At 43.3% G+C, this 19,443-nt stretch overlaps 1 protein-coding gene across 3 annotated transcripts in view; it reads left to right on the top strand.

Annotated features, from left to right (window-relative positions):
* Positions 1 to 3,287: 3,287 nt before the first annotated feature.
* CFAP74 (cilia and flagella associated protein 74) overlaps positions 3,288 to 19,443 on the top strand; it is a 77,513-nt gene continuing 61,357 nt past the window's right edge. For 2 of the 3 annotated variants that reach the window (XM_081923401.1, XM_081923403.1), the window contains exons 1-6: positions 3,463 to 3,593; positions 6,824 to 6,987; positions 9,167 to 9,275; positions 10,231 to 10,386; positions 12,867 to 12,965; positions 17,257 to 17,361. In XM_081923401.1, coding sequence (XP_081779527.1) covers positions 6,849 to 6,987; positions 9,167 to 9,275; positions 10,231 to 10,386; positions 12,867 to 12,965; positions 17,257 to 17,361 — 608 coding nt within the window. In that variant the 5' untranslated portion in view covers positions 3,463 to 3,593; positions 6,824 to 6,848. Of the gene's footprint in view, positions 3,439 to 3,462; positions 3,594 to 6,823; positions 6,988 to 9,166; positions 9,276 to 10,230; positions 10,387 to 12,866; positions 12,966 to 17,256; positions 17,362 to 19,443 lie in introns of those variants that run through there. The other variant, XM_081923402.1, reaches the window with a different exon arrangement.

Below are 19,443 nucleotides of genomic sequence, written 5' to 3'. Positions count from 1 at the left end.
GAAAACAGAGCCATCCTTTGAAATTTGCACAACAGTATATACAGTACACGAGGGGAAAGGGTGTGTAAAAATACATATCTTAGTGAAAATAATAGTGTTCATCTCAGTACTGTTAATCTATTTTTAATTGTATGTCGTTCATGGAAAACGTGTTAAAATGTTTCAGAACAAACCCTTGCCATTTATTTTATTGGTAATATAAGACATCAAATGTACGGTTGAATATGTCCAAGAGTGGGTGTTTGCAAATCTAGCTGTGTTAATCTTTCCATCCTTCCCACACTCAATTCTGAAATGGCACCTCCGTTGCTATCTTGTCCCTAAGCCAGCTGAACAGAGCTGGGTCAACAGAAAGTACTGTAGTTGATTAATCACCATACAAAACTCATGCTGGAATTTTTGGAACAGCTAGAGAATTAGTTTGGGGTTTGGAAATGGCTACGTTGATGATTCTCAGCTGTGTTTTTGTGTTTGTGAACAATAATAATAATCTATATCCTGCCTTTCCTCCGAAAACCGGGAATCAAGGCAGCTTACACAAATTAAAACAAATGTTTCAGGGAGAATACAATGGATGACCCCACAGCTTGCATTTTCTGTGCCATCCTTTGTACACACACTGGGAGTGAAGTCACATTGAACTCTGTGGGACTTACTTCTGCACAGTGACGGAGCTTCAAGCTCTGGTGGGGGGGGGAGCAGGTGTGGGCATGGCTGGCGTGCGTCCCAGGGGCGTGGGGCGTGTCCTTGGGGGTGTGGCGCACCGCCTGCGGGGGGAGCAGCCGCGAGGGCACCCCACTGGGATCGCGCTCCACCCCACCCCTGTTCCTCCTCCAGTGCTTCTGCATAGATATCTATTTAGGAGACCCCTATGCCACTCACAGACCTACAATTCCCAGAACTTCTTGGGAACAGGAATTGATTGTTAACCATTACAGAAATTTTATGTATGTTTATTGCATTTATAGCGCACCTTTTCCCAAAGATGCTCAAGGGTTGCATGTTTTCTCCCCCCTCTTCATCATAATCCCCTGTGAGTTAGGATAGATTGAGAGGCTGTGACTGGCCCAAGGTTATCCAGTGAGCTTCATGGCTAAGTCAGGATTTGAATCCTGGCTTCCCCTGTCCTAGTCTGACACTAAGCACTATACCACACTGGCTCAGTGTAGCTCTGTGAGGGGAACTGAGGTCTTCTAACAACTCTCAGCATCCTTAACAAACTACAGTTCCCAGGGAGAAGCTGTTGACTGTTTAAAGTGGTATGGCACTGCTTTCAACATATAGTGCAATGGGGCCTTATCTGGATGCAACCTATAGCTCAGTATAGGAAAGAGGGAAAATAGCTATACATGCTATTTCTACAACAGTAGCCTTTATGGGGGAGGGCAGTGGGAAGATGAAATACAAATTAAAAATGGTAACAGAGAAGTTGTCGCTCAGATGTAGCAGGAGATTTCATTTTATAAGAATTTATGTTCTATCTGCCAGTTCTTAAAAAAGAACAGAGAGAAAAGGAGCCAGAAAGGGCTGGCTTGGAGATATGTATATACAGGAAAACTGGAGAACTCTAAATAAGGATTTAGCTGATTATTTTTGAAATCAATTGTTTTTCCTGTCAGTTGGCAGACTGTTTTTTATTCACAGCCAGTTGGCAAACTCGATCACTGAGCAATGTCAGTTTAGTTCAGGAAAACGTACCCGGAGATTAAGTGGTGATTTGGAAGGGACCTGCCACATTGAACATATTTTGCCAAGTTTAAAATATCTCCACTGGCTTCCAGTTTGTCTTTGGGTGCAATTCGAAGTTATGGTTCTGATCTTGCAAGCAGCCTGGTACTGACTGCTAGTGTTGGTGAATAGCTGTCATCTTGCAGGCCTAGGGTCCAAATGTGGCCCTTCAGATCTCACTAACTGGCCTTCAGGACTCTCTATAGGCTACACCCCTCACTGGCCCTGCTCTACAATCCACTTGAGTGTCTTTGCTTGACTAGAATATGTCCTGGACCTCTGATCATGCTTCCTTGTACAGAAAGGTGTGTGTAGAAACTACCCTACTACACATGAGGTAAAAAATCATTGTTGTTGCTCGGTCCCCTGTCCACTGCAGATGTGGCCCAGCAGAGAATGTGGTTCTTGGGCAAAAAATGGTTTCCATCACTAGTGTAGCTGTTAATTAACCAATTAATTAATCAATCAATCTGGGAGAACCAGGTTCAAATCCTCATGAAGAATCTCAGTAGATGTCCTCGGGCCAGTCACACCCTCACAGCCTAACTCTGGACCAGGTTACTGGTAAAAAAGGATTTCTCTTCACTGCCCAGTAAGGACACTAATGGAGTCCAGTTAGTTTTGCCACAGCCTGGTGGCTGGTGGGAACACATAGTGGGACTTTTTCCCCACAGGTGGCACCAGTGTTTATAGAATCATAGCATGAGAAGGGACCCTGAGAGTAAGGTCCTACATGACAGATGGCCATCCAACCTATGCTTAAAAACCTGCAAGGAAGGAGAGACTCTATTGGAGTCTGTTCTCCCGCTGAAAAATCAAGCATTCATACAATTCATAGAATTGTAGAGTTGCAGGGGACCCCCTAGAATCATCTAGTCCAACCCCGGGAAAGCTGGAATCTTTTTGCCCAGCAGGGCTTGGATCCATTACCCTGAGATTACGAGTCTCATGCTCTACAGCTGACTGAGCTATCCTTGTTCCTTTGACCTGAACTTGTAATGTTATTCATTATTATTATTATTATTATTATTATTATTATTATTATTATTATTAAAAAGATGTTTCAGTTGTTAGACTTGATTGTAATGCTATCAATGTTTTCACTGGGCGCTACATATCGTTCAGTTTTGATCGGTTCCCATTTTGCCAGTATTGAGGCAGCTGAGGTAATAAGAGAGAGAGAGAGAGAGAGAGCGCGCGTTTGGCATCGGCGAGTACTGTATACGTTTGTAATTCGTGTTTTCCCAAGAAACATGATGTCTAGAAAGCGAAGTGGAAAGAATTAGGCTTCTGGGTTTTTTAAGATTTAAAACAGAAGTGTGGGGAGGGGGCGGGGGGCACCATTAGGTCAGACGCCACTTCTCCTGCTGTCCCCTCAACAGCTTTTTAAAAAGCTGCCCTTCTTCGCAAGCTTTAAAAGGTGACAGAGCTCACCTAGCTAGCCTAGGCGCTGTTGGGATGTACCATCCCCTCAACTCGAGGCAGGGGGACATCTACGCCCACCCGCCTTTGCCTCAGTTCTTTACCAATGGCCCCAAAAAAAAGAAAAGTATTTTCTGTTAGAGGACGTGCGGGAAAGCGCCATATTTCTCCCCTTTTAATAATAATATAAAAGCAAAACTATGATCTCCCACCCCCTTTTTAATAACTTGGTTCGCTCCGTTGCCTTAGAAGCCACCCCAAACTTGACGAGTGGAAAGCGCTCCGGAGGTAAGGCGACTGTGTTCCCTTTTGCGTCCTTCCTTTGGGGCAAGTTCATTTAAAACTCGAGGCGGTTGGGCGATACCAATAGCGGGAAGGGGAGAGATTGAAGGGTGGGGGAAGTTTCCATTGCGGCGCTGTTTTAGATGTAAAAGACGTCCAAAGTTAGTACAGATTGGTTTGCTACACTTATCTGTCAATCTTAAGTCACTCGCGCTGATAACAACTTTACTCAACAGCGATAAATCCAACAGGGGATGAAGGAAAGTTGATATTCTGCAGCTGCTACAGGTGTACACAATTAAAACTGTCGGAAGGTTGTACAGTACCCAGTGCTCGTCCTGCCCAGAGTAGACCCCTTGAAATGAATGGCGACGACTAACTTAGAGACCTGGGGGTTGTATCGAACAAAAAGTCCTACTCAAGAGTAGTCTCATTGCTCGTAGTGGACATAAGTTGGCCATGCTCATTAATGTCACTGTGTCTACTCTGAGTAGGAATAGTGTTGGATACAGCCCACATATTTCAGTGGGTCTACTCTGAATAAAACTTAGTTGGCTACAACCTTGGGTTGTTTTTAAGCACCCCAGTTTTATTTTGGCAGCTTTGAGCATTTTAATAGGAAGGTGGGCTATGCTAAAATGTTTTTTTAGGTATACACTTTTGCGTCAACCTCTTATATACAGCATTGTTATGTTTTTATTTATTACATTAAAGAAATTGGAGTTCTTGTTGAAAGTACACTAAAAAGGATAAACCAAGAGCTCTGGCCAAAAGTTTCAATACAAGGAATAATTCCTACTCGAGAGTTGAAAAGAAAAATGTGTATATTCTGCTAAGAATAACAGTTTTAAACTGATAGTAAATTTAAACACAACGTATAAGTGCGATTGTTTTAAAATAATAGTAGATTTAAACACAACGTTTAAGTACAGAAATAATGTAGTTTCAAATATGTAGTGATATAGTATAAAGGTACATAAAATACCAGTACACAAACAATTGTTTCATACAAGTCTCAATGGCAGTAAAAAAGAATTCATATTATATAAAATCAGAATAAAGAATCAAATAGGGCCAAAGAGAAGTATCCGGAGTATGAATCAGATGTACGACTCAGTAGTGGTGACCGGGACAGGGCCATGTTTCGGAGTAAACGCCTTCTTCAGCTGGTAATATCAAATAATATGTCAAAATAAATCAAGGTTCTCCAATACCATAAATCATAAATATAATGAAGTATATACATTCTAAAGTGTATTAATGCATATCATGATATTTGGTTCCATACCTCGATTTTTTAAAGAATATAAATCTGTTGGAAGTCTGTATCATTCAATTCTTTTATGTTTCTTTTTCCAACATACGTCTAGAAATGAGAATTTACAAGAGTTATTATTTCCAGTCTAATTGTTTGTGAAAAACGGACATCAGATGAGTGTTTTCTCACCTTAGATAAATGAATCCAAATTTTCTTGTGTTTCTATGTGCGTTTTCTATTAGGGAGTGAGATCATTGTCTTATATGTGTGTCTGTGGGGGAGGAGGATAGGCTCTCCCTTCTTAAAGGTGTAAACAGAGAAGAGATATAAAGTCCAAGGTCGTCTGTAGTGGTTTTTTAAAGAAAAGAATTGTAGTCTTGATGTTCATTCAAGCCCTTGGGGGACATCGTTTCAAACAGATGAATATATCGTGCTTCCTGTTGTAATAATAGTCTATCAATGTTTCTCTTGGTATATGAATCTACTTTTGGTTTCCAAATAATGAAGAAGACAAAATCATCCTCCGTATGTTTTTGCTGTATATAATGTTCCACCATTGGGGCTTCTAGCACTCTGTTGCGGATCCGTGATCGATGTTCGTTTATGCGTAGTTTAATTGGTCTAGTGCTTTTGCCTATATATATCTTGTGGCATGGGCACATCCATGCGTACACGCTATTCTTCGTGTTACTGTTACTAAAATGTTCAATCTGAAACTTGAAGCCGGTCTGTATGTTGACAAACTCCTTTACTTGTAGTGCGTATTTGCATACATTGCAACTACCACATTTGTAGTGACCTTTAGTTGATGCTTCCGGGTATGTAAGTTGGTCCGATTTCACCAAATAATTCCTCAGTGACTTGGTTTTTTTAAGACAAAATTAATTTTGGCTGTGTTTTTGTTTTTTAAAAAAATCACTTTTCATATAATTTCTAAGGAAAACATCAAGGGTTGTATCCAATGCTAATCCTACCATTGGATGATTAGAGGAAGGGCCATAGCTCATTGGTAAAGCATCTGCCTTGCATGCAGAAGGTCCTGGATTCAATCCTTTGCATCTACCTTTACCTTTACCTACCTACAGGTAGGTAGGTAAAGGACCCCTGGATGGTTATGTCCAGTCAAAGGTGTCTGTGGGATGTGGCGTTCATCTCAATTTTCAGGCTGAGGGAGCCAGTGTTTGTCCGCAGACAGCTTTCCAGGTCATGTGGTCAGCAGGACTAAACTGCTACTGGTGCACAGAGGACCACGATGAGTGCTAGAGCACACAGAAACACCGTTTGCCTTCCGGCCACAGCAGTACCTATTTATCTACTTGCACCGGTATGCTTCTGAACTGCTAGGTTGGCAGAAGCTGGAATACAGCAATGAGAATTCACCCCATTGCACGAATTCAAACTGCTGACCTTCCGATCAGCAAGACCAAGCAGCTCAGTGCTTTAGACTACAGTGCCACCCATGTCCTTTTAGGCATCTCCAAGTAGGGCTGGGGTAGAACTCTTGTCAAAAGCTCTGGAGAATCACTGCCAATCAGAGCTAAATAGACCAATGGTCTATCACACTTTCCTATTAGGTAAAGGTAAAGGGACCCCTGACCATTAGGTCCAGTCGTGACCAACTCTGCGGTTGCAGCGCTCATCTCGCTTTATTGGCCGAGGGAGCCGGCGTACAGCTTCCGGGTCATGTGGCCAGCATGACTAAGCCACTTCTGGCGAACCAGAGCAGCGCACGGAAACGCCGTTTACCTTCCCGGTGGAGCGGTACCTATTTATCTACTTGCACTATGATGTGCTTTCGAACTGCTAGGTTGGCAGGAGCTGGGACCGAGGAACGGGAGCTCACCCCATCGCAGGGTTTCGAACCGCTGACCTTCTGATCAGCAAGTCCTAGGCTCTGTGGTTTAACCCACAGCGCCACCTGCGTCCCACTCAGAGTAGACACACGGAATTAAATAGTATGACTAGCTTAGGCCAAGAGTAACTTAGTTGCATATAATCTTTTTAAATATTGGACCTATAGTCTTTTGGCCACAGAACAGGAATACATTTATTTAGTACTATTTGTTTTAAATTACATGCTTTGTTTTGGTTGAAAACAATTTTCGCACTAACATTTCTTGTTTTCTTTGGCAGATAAGCTCTGTTTGAAAGGAAGAAGATGGACCAAATAAATGACATGAAATCCACTGGCATTTCAGAAGAGAACCTCAGGCCTGAAGAGAATGAAGAGAATGAAGATAATGAAGAAGATGAGATGATATCTGGCCAACTTGTGCAAGAGGAGGAAAGCTGGAAAGGTTCATATATAAAATGACGATGTATATTTTACTGTACTTGTGAGGCTTCTGGCACCAATTGGTCAAGCTGAGTGTGAGGACACGGAATATTTGTGAACATTCCAATTTCTTAGGGAAGGACACTGCAAGAATACTTGAAGTCTAGATACAATGGGGGAAGGGAGCCACCAGTTTGGTCAGGAATTTAGAGTTGAGCTGGAAGTGGGAGGGTGGGAATGGGTTTCAGGAAAAAATTGTGTCTCCTTAGAAGTACAATTTTCACCATGTCTGTGCATGTGCATTGCAGTGACCCGGAAATGGCTGGAAAAGAGGACAGAATGGGGTCAGAGCAGGCTTTTGCATGGTCTGCTGTTGCATGTGATGACCTGGAAAGCAACCCCCAAGCAAATCAGGGGGTGTCTGTACTCACTTTTCTGGAGAATAGGGACAAATTGTGTCTCTGGTGCCAAGAAACCCAGGATTGCACAGCTCAGTTGCCTTGACAGTGAGGAAATTTCCTCACCCCTTGCTAATTTAAACCACGGGTGTGATGCTGTGGCATTGGCAGATTCCTTATATGATCCCTGAATAGTCAGGATCACTTGGGAAAGAAGAAGCCTAGGCAAAAAAAAAAAAGGCAAATGCTAGAGAAAAGTGTGTTTTTCACGCTCTTCCCATAGCTCCCCTTTTTGTATTTGAATAAACAAAAGGAAAGCTTTAGCACATTGCTAATTAAAAATGCACACAGGTCATAGGGGCAGGATTAGCTTTGTGGCGCAGAGTGGTGAGGAAGCCAAGTATCATGAAGCCCACAAGCAAAGCAGCTGAAGGAAGCACGAAACACATAGGCAATGAGCTGAGGAAGAGGAACATCAGGGAATAGTAGATAGATAACAAAGCGGTGGTCTGCCCCTATCTTAGAGACATCAGTGTCCTCATAAGAGCAAACCTTCTACTCTGTCTATGAGCTATACTCTGGGTCATCAGAGCTTTGCAACTACAGCAGCTCTGACTTGAAAGGAAGATAATTTTATTCAGGTTAATAACAATACAGGCTCAACAGCAAGCACGGAGTTCTGAATGGTAGCATTGAAGTTGTCCCAACAGTTGCTGAATCTTAAAAACAAATTATCCTAGGTAAGGTCTGCCCGTCAGAGAGGCAATGTTACAGCTGTCTGAAAATAGAGATTATATGTGACTTTCCCCGTCAACACCCTGGGCTGCTGCATTCTGCACTAGGTGCGAATTCTGTATTTCCTTCAAGGTCAGCCCCACATAAAGTGTGTTACAGTAGTCTTTCCTGGTGGTTACTAAAGTGTGGATAACTGTAGCCAGCTATCCCTGTGCAGAAAAGGCTCTAGTTATACACCACCTGACACTGGGCATGAACACCTGGGCTTCAAGTGACAGCAATAGTTCCTAGAGTACTCCCAAACTACCTACCAGGCAGCAATGCTTCTGAATACCAGTTGCTGGAAACTGCAAGGGGGGAGAGTCCTCTTGTGTTCTTGTGGTTTTCCTACAGGCATCTAGTTGGCCATTGTGAGAGCCGGATGTTGGACTAGATGGGTTATTGGCCTAACCCAGCAGTCTCTTATGTCCTCATGTCCTTCAAGGTGTGCTACCACCCTGTCCAGAACAGTCTGTCCCAACCAATCCTGGACCTGGGGAGCACAGAAGCTTCACTTTGTCTGGATTCAGCTTCAATTTATGGGTCTATATTTATGGGTTCAATTTATTTCCTGCCATTCCTCCTGAAAGGAGCCCAGGGTAGCAACCCCGTCCATTACCACCTCCAGGCACTGACTCAGGACCTTCATTGCCTCTCCTGATAGCAATGGAGCATAGATGTGGAGCTTATGGAAATGGTGGAGACGTATGAACAGAATGCTCAAACAAATGCGTTTTCCTCTGCTGTCTGCTACAGCCTGTCATTGAACTGTAAATTCCATTTTCCCATTTGGCTATTACAGAGTTCCTTTGTACAGCACTTAGGAAAGATGGCTTGTGACAGCTCTGTCGCCAAGGTGGAGTGCATTTGCCTGTGTTAAGTCCCTGAGTGTAAAATTGTCTTTGTATATATTTTGTGACAGTAGTAAAGCTTTTAGCTTGTCATCTGTGCGGCCTCTTGTCTTGTGTCGACTTGTCAAGGAAGGGTATCGAAGTCGCAAAGAGCAAAAGTTTCCTTCCTTTCCATCAGGACCTGAACTTGAAGATGATTATGAGGAGGAGGCCCGCACAGACAGTAACGATGCTTTGGAAGGAGGTGAAGAGGAAGGAGAGAAAGGAGAGGATTTGGTTTCTGTTGGGTGAGTGCTTTGGCATGAGAAGATACTCTTTTCACTTCAGAATTCAGATAGAGTACCCATAAGAACATAATGTTCTTGCTTGGGGAACAGCCATAGCTCAGTGGTGGAACATCTGCTTTGCATGCAAAAGGTCCCTGGTTCAATCCCTGGTATCTCCAGGTAGAACAGAAGATGCTCCCTGCCTGAAACCCTGGAAAGGCACTGCCAGTCAGGATGGACAGTACGCAGCTAGATGCACCATTGGTTTGACTTGATATAAGGCAGCATCTTGTTTCCCTTGATTAGATGAAGGTCTCTTCAAGGAATGGGGAACCACTGACCCTCCAGATCTGGTTGAACTCCAACCCCCATGAGCACCAGCATGTTGGAAGTTCTAATCCAACAGCTCTACAATGGGAGTAGGGATTTTTTTCTCGCCAAAGGGCTACATTTCCTCATGGGCAACCTTCCATAGGCCACATGCCAGTGGTGGGTGTGAGAGATGTGGGTTCAGATAGACACACACCACTCTCCCATTCTCCAGTAAGTATTTTCACACTTATGTTCCAGACAGGTAAATAAATCAGAGCCACTGAGGGGAGTGACTTGTGACTTGGGCAGAATGCTGAGGGCCAGATGGAGATACAGGGAGGGATGCCGTCAGCCCCCACCCTGGGGGGCACAGGAAATCCTCAACCTGATTTCATGCAGCATCCCTGTCTTCAGTGCTGGGTGACACTATACCAGACAGAAAGCCCTCAAGGAAAGCAGAAACACAACTTTCTTCTTGTTGCTTGTCTCCATCTTTGACACCTTGTATGGACAAAGAGGTGGAACAGAAATAATTCTAAGATGTTAATTAAATATATAAGTAAACCAAGTAAATTTATAAGGCCTATAAGGCTTCTGGTTTTTTTTATGGCTTTTTGATCTTAAGATCTATGGAAATAGAAATCTATTCTCTCCCCACGCCCAGCCAACCAAGCAGGGAAGGCTCAGAACAACCGAAGACACAGAGAATAAAAAAAACAATGAACTACGCAGACAGAGTTCGTGTTCTCAACTTGCGCAGGAACCTGAACCAACTTGACAATCTAGCCAAGGAAAAGGAGATGATTATTAGGAAAACCAGGTCAGTTCTCCATCCACCCTCCCCACTACACACACATAAGCATTTTCCGCTGTTTCCACAATGTATGGAGTAAAAGTTGTTTTTAGGGTTTAGCCTGTGCTTAAAGACTTGATTTCTCATTATGCTGAAAGGGTCTGTCTGCTGCCATTATTTTAAAGAAAATGCTCTTGCTTAAAATACCCTTGGGTTCCTGGAAGTAGGAGTAAGCAGTCAGGGGAGGAACTGAGTAGCATAATATAGTGTCAAGCAACTGAGAGCTGAGCTAGGCAATAGTTAGCTATGTGTCAGTGCCCTTAAGTGCAGGGGTGTGCTTTATATGCAGATTGCTAGCATTCTAGGATCCTAGCATGGTGGGTAAGGGGTCTTTAATGCTTCTCCTATGGGCATAAAAAGGCAGTAATTTCTGCTCTGATCTGTATTCATCATAATCAGTGCTGTTTCTGTTTCACTGCAGTTCACTTTCTGCCAAATATTTCAAGACTTTTCTCACTGTTCACTGTTTAAGATTATATAGCTATTTATGTAACTTACATTCATTTCAATGTAAAGGAAACGTCAAAACAACGTTTTAAAAAATAGTCATTGATTATGGATCATTTGAGGACTTAAAAAATCAAGAAGGGTGTGAACAAACATGTGAATCGCATGACTGTAAACATGTGAATTGCAGCAATTTCCACCTCATTTTTTTTGTTTTCATCAGAATTCTCTGATAATCCTGTTGCCTGCCCCCTGCTATGGTCTTGATTGGGATCATGGACACAAACCTGCAATTTGCGTGGAGGGCTGGGGGAAAGAGCTCCCCTTGAATTAGAGGTTGTTTTGCAGTGCAAATTGCACACTGTCCAGAAGGGTTTGCGCCTCCCTACCCCTCATGCTAGAGCCCTAACACAGATTGCTTCTGTCTCCCTCTTCAGAAATTTATGACATTTTATGTGGTTAAGGGCACAGGTAAGCTCTTGGCTACAAACTCAGTTCAAATCTCTCCCTTCCCATGAACTCACTCAGCTGCCCTAAGCAAGCACCCACCTCCCCAACCCTCAACATCTGTATCATTGATTTTAAATAAGGTAAAGGTAAAGGTACCCCTGCCCGTACGGGCCAGTCTTGCCAGACTCTGGGGTTGTGCGCCCATCTCACTCAAGAGGCCAGGGGCCAGCGCTGTCCGAAGACACTTCCGGGTCACGTGGCCAGCGTGACATCGCTGCTCTGGCGAGCCAGAGCTGCACACGGAAACGCCGTTTACCTTCCCGCTAGAAAGCGGTCCCTATTTATCTACTTGCACTCGAGGGTGCTTTCGAACTGCTAGGTTGGCAGGCGCTGGGACCAAGCAACGGGAGCGCACCCCGCCGCAGGGATTCAAACCGCCGACCTTTCGATCGGCAAGCCCTAGGCGTTGAGGCTTTTACCCACAGCGCCACCCGCGTCCCTTGATTTTAAATAAATACATATAAATTTCTCAACCATTGATGCTAGCTTTTGATGAACCTGCTTCTGTAATTGTGATGTTTTTACTGTTTCACTGTTGTTGTTATTTATTTATATATTTGTTTTGTTTATTTATTTATTTATTCAGTTTATATCCTGATCATCCTTTCAAAGAAGCCCATAAACATAAATTAATGTTTTATTATTATTTTTGTGACTATATTATTTTTATATACTGCTTCAGGATTTATTTATAAATGAAAAGTGGTTTAGAAATTCTTTTTGTAAAAAAATAAAAACGAAGGATGGTATTAGCTAAATTTTACTCATAGCAGACCCATTGAAATTACTGGACCTAACTTAGGGCTTGTCCACACTTCTGTTAGTTCTGTGCCTAGAAAGCAAATGTCCAAGCGATTTTCCACTTGATCCACACTTTCTAGGCACTGGCCTGAGTGGTTTTCCCCCTGCCCCATTCCTTTCCCAGGGAAAACCTGCTCTTGGAGCTAAATTGGAGCAAATTTCAGTTCAGAGAAAACATGAATGCCATTTGCTCTGATTGAGTACTGAAGAGTGGTTTTCCCCAGGTGAAAGCAGCGGGACAAGAGGAAGTATGGATAAGCCTTTAGTCATCTTCATTAATTCCTGAAGTTCTACTCAGAATAAGTTGAACACTACCCTAAGTATCGCTGTCTGCTTACTCAGAGCAGAGCCACTGGAATTGATGAACATCAGTTGTAAACAACTAAGTCCTATTTGAAGTACACCCATTAAAATTAATAGATTGAAGTTAGTCAATTAATCTCAGTGGGTCCACTTTGAGTAGGGCTAACATTGGATATAGCCTGGTATTCTTGGTGTGTTTTTTTAAATTGCAGTATTAAAATATACAGTATTTATAATCATTAATTTGTACACAGATGGATTTTTGACTCTTAATTCTGTGCTGAAATCTGCAACTTAGTTGCCAGAAATGTCAAAGAAAGAGAAGAGCCTGAGATTTAGGAAGACCCCCTCCCTGCCCCCAGTGATTTGTGTCTGCTTATTTTCAGGGAGGAACTGGACGCCTGTCATTCCCATATCGACAGCCTAACAAACCAACAAAGGGTTGTAGAGAGCGAAATTGAGAGAGAGAAGGAGGCTGGGAACAGGTACGTAGCTGTACCTGCATGTCATAGATTGCTACCCTTTTCAGTATTTATTCACATGGCTCATTCTGAACTTTGATTACTCTCTCTGGCCTCTTGCTGTTGCTGGAAGTGTTTGATAGTCCCCATCCTCCATCTCTCCTGATTCTCTTTGTTGAATGGTTCTTAATGAGTCAGTGATTAAAATGTTTGATAAACACAAATGCAGTTATCTCTGAGGACCACAGTGTGCGGTAGGAAACATTAACCTTCTCTCTGTATGTCACACACTGTTCATACCCAGTGGGTGCCTACTACTCAGCAGAGTTAGGTGCATGTTGCAGCTTTGGAAATGCTTGATCTTTTTCTTCTCCACATTCAAGGAGGAGGTAAGATTACAGTCGGGCAATTGTTCACACATGCAAGGCGCCTAATAGCAGATTACTGAACTTTCTTTGTGGCTGAACCATGCAGTGAAGAAAGAAAATGATCAAAGATCATTTGATCTTATCACACAGGACGAGGTGATTGTGGGAGGGGGGATGCACAGGGGAATCACGCTCAAGTTAAGCCTTCTGTCTCCTCATAATGTAAATGCTTCGTTTCTCATGAATTGATATAGCATAGAGCAGGCTTCCTCAAACGGCCCTCCAGATGTTTTGAGACTACAATTCCCATCATCCCTGACCACTGGTCCTGCTGGCTAGGGATCATGGGAATTATAGGCTAAAAACATCTGGAGGGCTGAGTTTGAGGAAGCCTGGCATAGAGGGTAAGGCTGCACATACACATACATTTAAAGCACTTTGCTTCTACCAAAGAATCCTGGAAAATGTAGTTTGTTAAGGATGCTGGGAATTGTAGCTATGTGAGGGGTAAAAGTACAGCTCCCATGATTCCTTGTTGTTGTAGACCTCCTTTCATCTGAAGATCACAGGGTAGTTCACAAAATAAAAATACAAAATGAGAACCCAAAATGCATAATAGAAACAAACCAATAGCCCTTCCCTTGTGTGTGTGTCTGTGGGCTGGGTTTTTAATGTGACTTAAATGTATGGTGTATATGACATTTCAGCAATAAATCAGGAGGTCTCCAGTCTTATTCTGCATCTGCAGAACTTTTTCTGCCCTGAACTTACTTGAGGGCTTTAAGCAAGGCTCCCTCAGTCCCCCCATCTGCAAAATAGAACTGGCTTAACCTTACAGCAGAATTGGGGAGCATGTTAGACCCAAAGTCCCCTCAGCCCCAGCCTGTGTGGCCAGTGGTTAGGATGATGCGTATTGTAGTCCAACAGCATTTGGATGATCACAGGTTTCCCATCCCTGCCTTGCAGGGTTGCTGTCAGAACTGCCACTAGATAACGTATTTGAAGCTCTCAGAACACTAGAAGTGCTATGCAAATCTTAAGTATTATTGTTAGGGGCAAGCTAGGTGAAATACATAAAAGTTTGTAAGACCTTATTTTAGAGAGTTTTGGGTTGTAGTTCCACTCAGAGTAGACCTATTGAAGTCAGTGGAATGAAGTTAGTCATGCTCAATAACTTCAGTTGGTCTACTGTGCATTAAAGACAACCACTAGGTACAAAGGTGAAATGAAATCAAGCAAAATGTTCCCTTTTCATGGTTTCATACCATCATTATATCAGATTGTTAAGGAGAATAGGGCAAGATGGCACTGTACTGCTACCAACCCTTTGCTCATGGGACTAATTTAAATTTGACAGTAATTTCTAATGGCTTTGTTCACTGAGGAGAAAGCAATAATAAGGCACACAAATGTGTTTAGCAGCAGGATGGGCTTCTGATTCATTAACCAAATGCAAAGTTATGATCATAATTTTGTTCTGAGATAGAATAGTATAATCCTGAAGGAATTCCAATTATTTCTTGAAACTTATGGCTCCCCCTCCTATTCTAAACAGCAGCGTGGTTATGTGAAGTCCTTGTTTGTTTTGTTCTCCTTAACCTTTTGATGACACTCTTCCTCTGTTAAAATTATGAACTATACTTGACTTCATGTTCTGTCCATCTACTAAATTCTACAGTTAAGGATTCTAAAAAGTTGATACAGAGCAGGGATTGGAGGAACCTGTGGCTCTCCAGATGTTGATGGACTCCAACTCCCATCAGCCCCAGTCATCAGGGATAACAGGCTCCTATCTATGCTGTAGAGTTAGTACAGATGCCCGATAACTACACATTGTAGTGATCTCTGCAAATGTTTTCAGCTCAGAAAAAAATGCACATTTGGAGGATGCTTCATCATAAAAGCAGACATCAAATCAGATTTTCCAAATGGTTATTTCAATGCTAGCCAAAGCACAAAAGGCTGACTTGCTTGTTGCTAGGCTCATACTTGTCAATTCTTTCTAGTTGGTCTCAGTTCTTCACACACTGATACTTTCTGATCTGTGGTACTTGTTTAAGAAACTAGGTGTTCAAGAATGACCCAAGTGTACTCTCTCCACTTTCACTTTCCAGCAACAGGCATTCAAAGGCACACTACCTCCAATTGTGGAGACCAGGGGTCAGCAAACTTTTTCAGTAGGGGGTCGGTCCACTGTCCCTCAGACCTTGTGGGGGCCCAGACTATATTTTTTTGGGGGGGGAAATATGAAGGAATTCCTATTCCCCTCAAATAACCCGGACATGCATTTTAAATAAAAGCACACATTCTACTCATGTAAAAACACGCTGATTCCAGGACCTTCCGTGGGCCGGATTTAGAAGGTGATTGAGCCGGATCCGGCCCCTGGGCCTTAGTTTGCCTACCCATGGTGGAGACAGAACATAGCTATTGTGGCTAAAAGCAATTGGTAGTCTTGACCTCCATGAATTTGTTTATTCCTCTTTTAAAGCCATTCATAGCTAGACTGTAAACTAGAAGTTTGCAGGTACATGGGGAGGAGTATGTGACTCATCCCCAGTGACGAGTCGGCTAGCTGGAGTGAAGTCAGCAGATCTATGTGCTTAAATTTCTCCACCATGCCCAATTGGTCCTTCAGCATCGCCTGACATCCCACGTGAGGGGAATCATGGGCTGCAATGGCAAACACCCAGCTGGGATGGCCTGTAAGTGACTCCTCCAACCAACAGCTCGAGTCTCCTTGTAGACCTGGCTGGCACCATTTTTCTGAGGACGAGGACGAGGCAGGCAGATGTAACCATTCTCCCTTGCTCCTCTTTCTGCCAGCTTACTCACAGAGGGCAGATGAAAGGCAGAAGTAGCAAGAAGGAAGAACACCAGGAGCAGGGGAAATTAGCAAGGAAACAGGGGCCTCTGCAGGTGCCCAGTGATGTCTGCTACTGGTGTGAGTCCTGGACAGTTAAGTGGCCTTGTTCAGGGCCGTCTTAAGCATATCCGGCACCGTGGTGCAAATATCTCTCCGGCGCTCCTGCCCCCCGTTTCTCAGAGTTGTCGACCTTTTTTAAGGGGGTCTGATTGCAGCCCAGATGGCCTCCCACGCCATCCTGAGAAGCCTCCCTCTAAGCACCCAGTGCCCCTTACCTCCCCCTGTCTGGGGAAGTCCGTGCGATAGGAGGGCCAGCAAGCAGATCAGGTGGCTCACCGGCTGTCCCATCCCAGCTCAGCGCCAGGATTGCACAGGGTGCTTCCCTGCTCCACTCGCAGACTCCGCAGGGAGGCGGCAGGCAGTGATGCGGCCAGAGAGGGGCGGGAGAGACACCCCCACCCCACTCCCACCTCCGATTGCACCCACCGGGTAGCCAGGCAGCCCCAGCAGGAGGCGACAAAAAGGGGCTTCCCTGAGCTGGACGCAGCATGCTCTGAGAGGAGAGGAGCGGGCTGCCCCAGAGTGGGGAAGGGAGCGCGCCCTGACTCTCCTTCCCGGACACTCAGCCTGTGGCGCCCTCCAAAATCTGGCGCCCCGGCACCCCGCGCCACTAACGTCTATGGGTAAGATGCCCCTGGCCTTGTTCACACCTGATAAACCAATCTCCTGTGTTTTAAAATATATTAGTTACAAAATGTTGTAATATGTTTTCTGTTCCTTTTTCTTTTTTTACTCACAAACCAGTTTAAAATGGTCTGTAAGGTCTGCAGAAATGCTGTCCATGGTTATTGTCATTCAAATTGTGTAGATGTTTTTAAGGAGATTGAACGGGGAATGGACACTTTAGGGACATAATTGAAAGACATTCTGTTAATATAAACTGGCAGAATTCTGAAAACATAAGCCTTTACCCCTCAAGGCACCATAATTGTTTCTCTTTTTTATGTGCCAGGTTTTAACATTCATTATTTCCATTTTTCGCCTTTTCTCTTTCTCTCTCTTTTTCCCTTTAATGTAATAGTGCCGCCGTGTTCCGCCTACAGGCAATGCATCGACGTGTGTGTGTTGAACTGGGAAATGAAAAGGACCTTGAGTCAAAAATTACTGCAATGCTGAACGAAAGCCTGTAAGTTTAAGGAGCACAAAAGAGACAGAGGCAGGATTGATCATTATGGTTTTCTATTAATGCAACCTAGCAATTTAGCCCTGAGTCCAGAAAAACCTACTTAAAGTGGAGGAATTAATCAATAAGTATGCAAATGTGTTAAGGCCTAATGCTTGGATGGAAGGAAATTTTGAAAAGACAACCACCCTCTTAAAGAAAGTTTGAATTGCATTGTGGAAACAGTTTTATTTATTTATTTGTTTGGTCTTGTGGCATCATGGATACAACTGAGATGCCTAGAAATAATTTTTCACATCATGTTGATTCTTTCCAACTGTCAGGCACTGGGTAAATCTTCTGGTCCTTCCTTCCCACCCCCCTCTGCGGCAAGAATGTGAGGGGGCAGGGTGGAAGCAGAAAGTGCCCCATCTCCTGAACCTTACGTTGTCGTTTGTGTCCTCAATGCAATCCAGAATAAACTTGCAAAAAGAAACCATGTATTTTTAAAATGCAGCTTTGATTTAGGTTACTAAATGATTCCTTGGATAACTTAAGTGTTCAACATACATATTTGTAGAAGAAGCACTAGTTATTTTCTCTTGCACCCATGCAATTAACTGCTTTGTAAATGAAACTTTGATATACAAGCTGAACCAAATGAAGGCAACTGCTAGTATTAAAGACATTTGGAGCAGGAAGGGAGCTTAATGGGGTCATCCCATGCCCTGAAAGAGGACCATTTCTATCTAAATGATTCCCAACAGATGTTTGTCTAACCTACTTCTTCCTCAAACTTTCTATGATGTTTTGATGGAGCTCTGCCAGGCTGCACTGGTTTGGCCTGCTTCTCCTTTTGCAACAGAGGGAGGAAAGTCAATCCTTCCTTTTCACACTTGAGATAGAAATTGCCTGAAAGGGGAGAAGAGGCAGTGTGGTATTCTGGTTAAGAGTGTTGGACTAGGATGAGAGAGGAGTGTTTGGGGGGCTGAATTGTCAAAATAATGGCTAGTTCAGCAATTTATGTTTGAGCTGGCATAATAGTCAACACTGCATGCTCTTAACTGATGCCTTGCATGTTTGAAATCATGCTTTACAGAAATACAATGTATTTGTCTTTTGAGGGGAGAAAAACCCAATCCTTTTTATTTTTGTCTCGGAGGTCACACCACTGCTGCAGCCACATCAAAGCGAGTCCAGGATGAAGGGCTTATGGCAGAGCTTGAGCAGCTGATTAACCAGAGAGCAGCCTGACTCCTGCAGCTGAATTATATAAAAAGCTTAAGAAACGGGGGGGGGGGGACCTTCCTTGGCACTTTTTTTAGTAGTGTGATGAGTGGCATTTGCATTTTTAAAAAATATTTTTAAAAAAACGGCTGTCAAAAGTGGCCTCAGCTGGCCCAAGCTAATTCAAAGGAGTGGATGAAATTGAGGGTTTTAGTATTTGGTATGCAGAGGACCACATGTGATTATTTTTTAGGCATTGCCTTTGGGTTATATTTAGCCAATGGTAGTCCTACTTAGAGTAGACCCAATGATGCTAGGACTTGGTTAGATACAACCCACTAAGTCTCTAGAGATTTACTCTTGGGTAAGTGTGTATAGAATTGTAGCATAAAACATTTCTCACATGATGAAACCAAAATAACCTAAGTTTTGTAATGATGAGAAACAAGGGGCAACTATGAAAAAATGTTGCTGTATCAAGTGCTCCTGTTCAGGGTTCAAAGTAGCTAGTCATGCCTGGTCTACGGATACTCCATTCCATACTCCTGTCCACTTGATGTTTGGTTTTTAAGCCCTGAATAGCTAGTAAGCATTCTGTTCTCATTGAGCATGATGCATCCTTATCGGGCTGTTGTATGTGTGTTTGGGAGGGAAAATTCTGGCTAATGAACTGAAGGTGGTTTCTCTGTTCAGTAGCTGAAAAGTGAGTTTTACTTTCATGGTATTTCTATATTGTAATGTTTCATTTTATTTTCCACCGTCAAATATTTTTAATATGTGACTTGACAAGCTTTCACTTGATTTGGTGTGTTATTGTAAGCTGTGGTCAGTTTGGAGGGGGGAAATGCAGCATAGTTCCCATCCACAAAGTGCTAGCAA

The sequence above is a fragment of the Podarcis melisellensis genome (genome assembly GCF_964234715.1).
Source record: "Podarcis melisellensis genome assembly, chromosome: 8".
Taxonomy (NCBI): domain Eukaryota; kingdom Metazoa; phylum Chordata; class Lepidosauria; order Squamata; family Lacertidae; genus Podarcis; species Podarcis melisellensis.
The sequence above is the reverse complement of the archived record's forward strand: the minus strand, read 5'-3'. Positions and strand labels throughout refer to the sequence as shown.